Source organism: Meles meles, chromosome 11 (assembly GCF_922984935.1).
Source record: "Meles meles chromosome 11, mMelMel3.1 paternal haplotype, whole genome shotgun sequence".
In the NCBI taxonomy this organism is placed as follows: domain Eukaryota; kingdom Metazoa; phylum Chordata; class Mammalia; order Carnivora; family Mustelidae; genus Meles; species Meles meles.
The window spans coordinates 65,729,000-65,734,999 of NC_060076.1; the positions used below are offsets into that span (position 1 = coordinate 65,729,000).

Consider the following 6,000-nt stretch of genomic DNA (forward strand, 5'->3'; position numbering starts at 1 on the left):
ATGTTCCTGTTCATCAAGGGATCTTTGTCCAGGCCAAGAAACAAAGTCCCAACTCCTATCAGACAAACTGCTGCATTTTGAGGTCAAGCAAGTAGGCTCCCTGCAGTGCCCTTTGAAAGCTGAGTAAGTTGCCTCCATGACAAAGCAGGCTCTCCCCTTAGTGTGTTCTCCTTCTTGTTGCAGGCTTTTGTGTGCACGTTTTCCAAGGCACTGCAAGCAGAATATAAAAGGAAAGGAGTCATCATCCAGGTGAGGTCCACAGCTCTGGGTCCTTGGCACAGGAACTGTGGTGCCCCAGGGAGCTGGGGTCTCCGCCTCCTGCAGGTCTGGCTAGACAGACATGGCCAGAAGGGAGTGTCTGGAGGACACCCCGGGAGTTCCTGGGACAATCACAGAAGCAACTGAGCCACCCTTATGCTGTCTGCTGCTGTTCTCACCCATGCCCTGGAGAAGGAACTGGGGCAGGGTGAGTGGGCCCTGCCGTAGGACAGAAATTGGGGTCTTGTCTAACTATCCTTTACTCACTGACCCAGGTACAGGAGAAAGGCTTAGGTGGGAGGAATTGTGGAGAAGAAACAAAAGAAAACTGAGCAATCGATCCAAGTGGGAACGAGGCAGTGGGTGGAGGTTGGGGGTACTTTGGGAGCTGGTCATCTGTGATGGGCCACGAAGACCCCCACGCAGTGGTTCTTGAGCAGTTGGGTAGAGGTACTTGGCTTCCTCTTTCACCTGGCAAGGCCCATGGTCATTGTGGAGATGACCTTGTCCCACCTGTCAGCCGGGCTGTGTTGTCACAGCCATCGGTAGTCTCGAGATGTCAGTGACATGCATGGGCTGGGTTCGGCAGCATCATTAGAGCAAAGTGCTTTCTGGAACCCGGAGTAAACAATTTGCAGACATTTTTTGTTTGGGAAGAAGTTTTTTGATCCACTATTAGGAATGAATGAGAAAGGCACACTCACAGCTAAATCTTTAAAATGATGGCTGTGCATACTGATGGTGTCGGCCCTGTGGGCCGCAGTGTGTAACTGCTTGTTTTTCTTAGCACAACAGGAAAGATGATCAGGAATGTGTCACTCCTGGCTCCTCACTGAAGTGTGAAAGTGGGAGTCCAAAGAGCTTTAAATGGCTCCAGCTTTGGCTGTATGTGTTCGAAAGAATTGTCTTGCTTAAAGTTGCCAGATAAAATACAGGACGTCCTGTTCCATTTGAATTTCAGACAATAACTTTTTTTTTTTTTTTTTTAGTATCAGTATATCCCATGCAATACTTGGGACATATTATACCGTAGTATCAGTATATCAATATATTAGTATATTGGGACATATTATACTGAAATTTTTTTCCCCTTGATTATCTGGATTTCACTTTTAACGGTCCTTCGTTTTTGTTGTTAGTCTGGCCACCATGTTCTAAGAGAGAATTCATGCCCTCAGTCATCCTGTGTACATTTGAACCAGCTGATATTCTGCGTTAGTTATAAACCAGAAACCAGTTTTTCTGATTCACAGCTCTGTGCCAGTTCTCTGCCTTTCCAGTGCGCCGTGGTTCGCGGAGATCCTGCGACTCCTTGCGGAAGAGCAGAGCTGGAAAACAAAGGGAGAGTTAGACTAGAGGTTCGCTTCTCGGGGGTGGACGGATGGCTCCTGTGTTATGGCCTTTATTCCCCATTGTAGGTGCTGACCCCATACGCTGTTTCAACCCCAATGACGAAGCATCTACACACCAACATGGTAACCAAGACTGCCGATGAGTTTGTTCAAGAATCACTGAATTATGTCACGATTGGAGACGAAACTTGTGGCTGCCTCACCCACGAACTCTTGGTAACTGAGGGCTTCTTTCTCAAAGCACAGGAGGCAGGTGTGCTGGTAGTCCCAGCAGAGCTCTTCTTTGCTACTGGAGCAGCCAGCCCTGTCCTCTCATAAATTATGTCACAATTATGAATCATGATAAGGATTGCGCTGTCAGAGGCCATTCAGCTAAGCAGTCACATAGCTAGCTAGAAATACGTGGCAATGGGGGAACGCTGCAGGCCTGAGGGCTCAGCCCAGAGATAATCCCCAGATGGACAGACATGACCCTTGGCTCACCCTCACCTCTTTCTTCAGAAAGTAAGGTGGCTTCCTGAGCTCTCGGGAAGGGCAGACCAAAGACACAGGGAACTTCCCTGGGTGGGGCTGGTGCGGGGTGCTGCGGGTCTTCTCTGGTTCCCTGTGTTGAGAAATGTTTTAATACCTGGCTCTCCAGGAAAGAACCCTAAACACTTCGATTTGTAGGGTTTGCTGATTTCCGTGGTTTAAATGCTCCCCTCGTGCCTGATTGGAAGCTCCCATTGTGTTGTCACTGCCCCTGAATTTAGGCCTGTGCATCGTTGGTTCCTGAGAGCAAGTACAAGCTGGTTCTAGCACAACACAGACTCTGTCGAATCTGTAAGTAAGATTCGGAGGCATGTGGCTTGAGGAGTTCTTGGCATCCCCGGGCTGCTTTTAGAAGCAGCCACAGGCATGAAACAAAGGTAGACTTGACTATTGCGCGCTTATACATGAACACACACAGTGTCACGGTGGTTCTGTTTCCAGTGTCACCAAAAATTTCTAGACATCTTTCCTTTCCCTTCATACGTCAACTTTCTCCTCGGCCTCATGGGTTTTCTGTCATGGGAATTAGGTTTCTCCCCTCTCTCTTTCTCTCTCAGGTGCTAGAAGGAATACACAAAATCTTCCCAAGCATTCAGTTACCCCCTGAGACTTCTGGTGACTCTACCAGAGACACTGAGTTGTCTTGGAGGATCACTTGCTATTTTTACTGTAGAACCTCAACAATGTGCAGAAACGCCAACTTAACACACACTACAAAGGGGACATGCAGAAAGAACATAAGATCTTGATTTTGTCTGTTGCTGATCTGGTCTTTCTCCAGATTACTACTTGCCTCATGTCAGGAAAACAAATTAATGGGATGTCCAATGAGTTTTAATTGAGTTTGATCTAGGAATCTAAACTGGACATTGAGGAAATGTGCCTTTTGTCCATTAGTTAAAGCATTGAGCCTTTCTGGGAGCATGCCTTTCTCCTGCCTCTCTCACTAAGATGATATCAGAGGGAAGACTGTTCACGATCTCCTGCTGGTCCTTAAGTGTGTGTGGTTGTTGCTCCACATCTACCTGGTGCTTGTGCACCTGTGCTCTGGGGACCAATGACCCTTTCTCTCCATTTGGCTTGGCCAGTGAACCCTCAGGTACTGAGGACTTCAGAGCCCTGAATCTCTGCTACTTCCCCTATGTAGCCACAGGCCCACGGGCCATCTGGGTCTTTGGTTAATAAAGGCCCTTTTGCTCTCTCTGCTGTATCAGCATCAACATGGACTTGACTGATGCTGGAAAACGAAAAGTCAGCTCCTCTCTTGCCACACCGAGATAATGTTCTGGGGTTGCACTCCCAAAGAATGGGGGCAATATTCTCGTTTGCCCTCAGTGCTCCTCTAACTTATTTGTCACATGTTCATATTCTTTACCTGAGTCCCCTGGGCCACCCGCCCTCCACTCAGCCTAGCCCCACATATAGAAGGACACACATCCTCTAGGATGTTGATGTCGTAAATGGAACCCATCAGCACTTAGAAAATGTTTTCTTGACACCTTAGCCCAGCTTGTGACGTTATCGTCTTGCTACACAAAGCAATTCTGGATGTCGAAAGTTGGAAAAAATTTTTGGCTTTTCTCTTTAGATTTCATATGTGTCAAATTAAATCTCTTCTGGCAAATAGATGCCAAGAACAGACTGGGCAAAAGAGTCTCTGTGCCTGTTGAAGCAAAAGAGAAAGCAAAAGAGAACACACAAATCATTAAAGCCATTAAGGCCAATTTGGAGCTTGCTGGAATTTAGAAAAATCATTGAATCTGAAGTTTGAGCAATCAAATAGAATTGACTGGTAAACAAGCAAAACTTCTGTTACAGAAAAGGCAAAACAAAGACAGCATGCTCTTCACTCCCAGGGAGTTTTAGAACAGCAGCTAGGCCTGGAATAGAACCTCTGATATAGAGTCCTTGCGGTTCTTGGGGTTACTGCTCTTAATCCTCCTAATCATCTTCTAAGACAGGTCATTTGGTTCCTGTTTTACAGTTGAGGAAACTGAAAATCAGAGCTAGATCAGATGCCCAAGGCCACTTGCCTGGTAATGGTGAAGCTAGGGTTTAGGTCCCCCTTCGTCCAATGCCATGCTTTTCCTGGTTTCTTCCACACCATCCTTCTAGGTTGGGAGGAGGTAGATAACAATGGAGATGGAAGAAGGGAACTTCTACAACATTTTCTAGGGCCCTGGAATTTTAATTTATTTTCTTTATTGCTGACTTCACTATGTCAAAACATTTAGCTTAAGGCTAATGAAAGGGCTGATTTTGCTGTGATATTAAAATGCTCTAAAGGGGAGAAAAATGAAGTTCCCAAGGAAAAAGTTGTATTCACTCATTGACTTGGCTAGTGGATGAAGGGTGCTATTTGTTCCCCCAGAAGCCACCTTTGGTCCCCTGCTTTGAAATATCTCAATGAGCACAATAGTCTTAGAATCTGAGCTGTCTGAAGAATGGGAACACTCCCCGAAAAGGTCACATTTCCCTCTGGTTGAAATCCTGTTGTTCGGTGGGCACTGGGTAGGCTGAGGAATGTTGGAGGCACAGGATTACTCCATGGACAAACTGATTATTTCCGGGGCCCAGACAGACGTCTTACAGGACATGGATATGGTTTGAGGGCAAGAGGTCTTCCAATGCCTGTTCCTACTGCCTTATGTGTGCATCCAACTAAGCCTTCCTGCCTTGACTTGAAGCTCCCCTCTATGACTCCCCCCAACTCTGCTTTTCTAAGCAAACGTTCAGTGTTGTTGATTTATACTTTTCTGTGTCTGACTTTTGTTCATGGACTCATCGACGCATTTGTGTATCTGCTTAGTGCCTACTATGACTCAGGCATGGTGCCAGGTGGTAAAAGTGTTTCCGATTGTCTTCTGGAATCTCATTTTAGTAGAACCTTGGCAGAAAGAACACAAAGACACTGGGAGATTGAGCACTAGGACAAGGAAGTGCGCTTGAAAAGAAGGAGAAAGGCAGGTAGGGTGTTAATGCGGGACAGAGTTCTCTTAATTTAGAATTTCCTCAGGGCTGGTTCTACAAGTGACCGTTTTGGTTTCTGAGAAAACTTGTTTGCTGAGCAAGGATCATAAGACCTTGAAATTTTAGCACAGGCCTAAAAGATTTTGCTCTTTAAGTTCAGGAGTCAGAAAAATATTTTTAAAGATGATGAATATACACTGAGATGTTTCCTTCTAACGTGCTTGCTCTTCTTTCACCCCCAATACCCATGGTTTTGTCTATTGAAGCGGAGCTTCCTGAGCCTGGTCCCGTCATGGGTTTTGTGCAGCAGCGCATTCCAGAAGAAATACATGGAGTACCTCAAGCACAATTCCAACATCAAATAGTCCAAGTGAGCTGATGTGCCAGCATCATTCTCTTGGCCACGTTCCCTGTTGGTTGCAGAAAACTAAGGAGCCCCTGCCACATCCCTGAAGCTGGAGAGGCTGTCACAAATACAGTCCCCAAATACAACTGTTCTGTGTTTTTGTTATTGTTGTTGTAGTTGTTTTTGCCATTTTACTTGGGTCTGGAGATCTTTGGGAAAGCGGTGGTGTAAACACATATTTTGTGGAATGGGGTTTTCAGGCTTTGTGTGTGAAAAGATGAAGGTGTCTATAAGGGAAACTGGAAGAATTTCTATGTGGGATTATAATACAAATGTGGTGAGAAGAAGGCCTTCGATACTGTGAATATTGAGAACAGTTATACATGAGGCTCCTTTTATAGCTATGTTAAAGAATGTTAAAAGTTACTAACTTTACCAAGACAGCTATAGTTTGGAGCACTCAGACAGGGCTCCTCGGAGACCCAGGAAGCTCTAGGGGAAAGTGTGGGTGCAACAGCTACATCAGGCCAGTTTCTAAGGCCT

At 45.9% G+C, this 6,000-nt stretch overlaps 1 protein-coding gene across 1 annotated transcript in view; it reads left to right on the forward strand.

The window, feature by feature from the left end:
• Positions 1-5,602, forward strand: part of HSD17B3 (hydroxysteroid 17-beta dehydrogenase 3) — a 42,813-nt gene extending 37,211 nt beyond the window's left edge. The window contains exons 9-11 of the mRNA XM_046023518.1: positions 184-249; positions 1,677-1,826; positions 5,378-5,602. Coding sequence (XP_045879474.1) covers positions 184-249; positions 1,677-1,826; positions 5,378-5,476 — 315 coding nt within the window. The 3' untranslated portion in view covers positions 5,477-5,602. The remainder of the gene's footprint in view (positions 1-183; positions 250-1,676; positions 1,827-5,377) is intronic.
• The last annotated feature ends 398 nt before the right edge of the window (positions 5,603-6,000 follow it).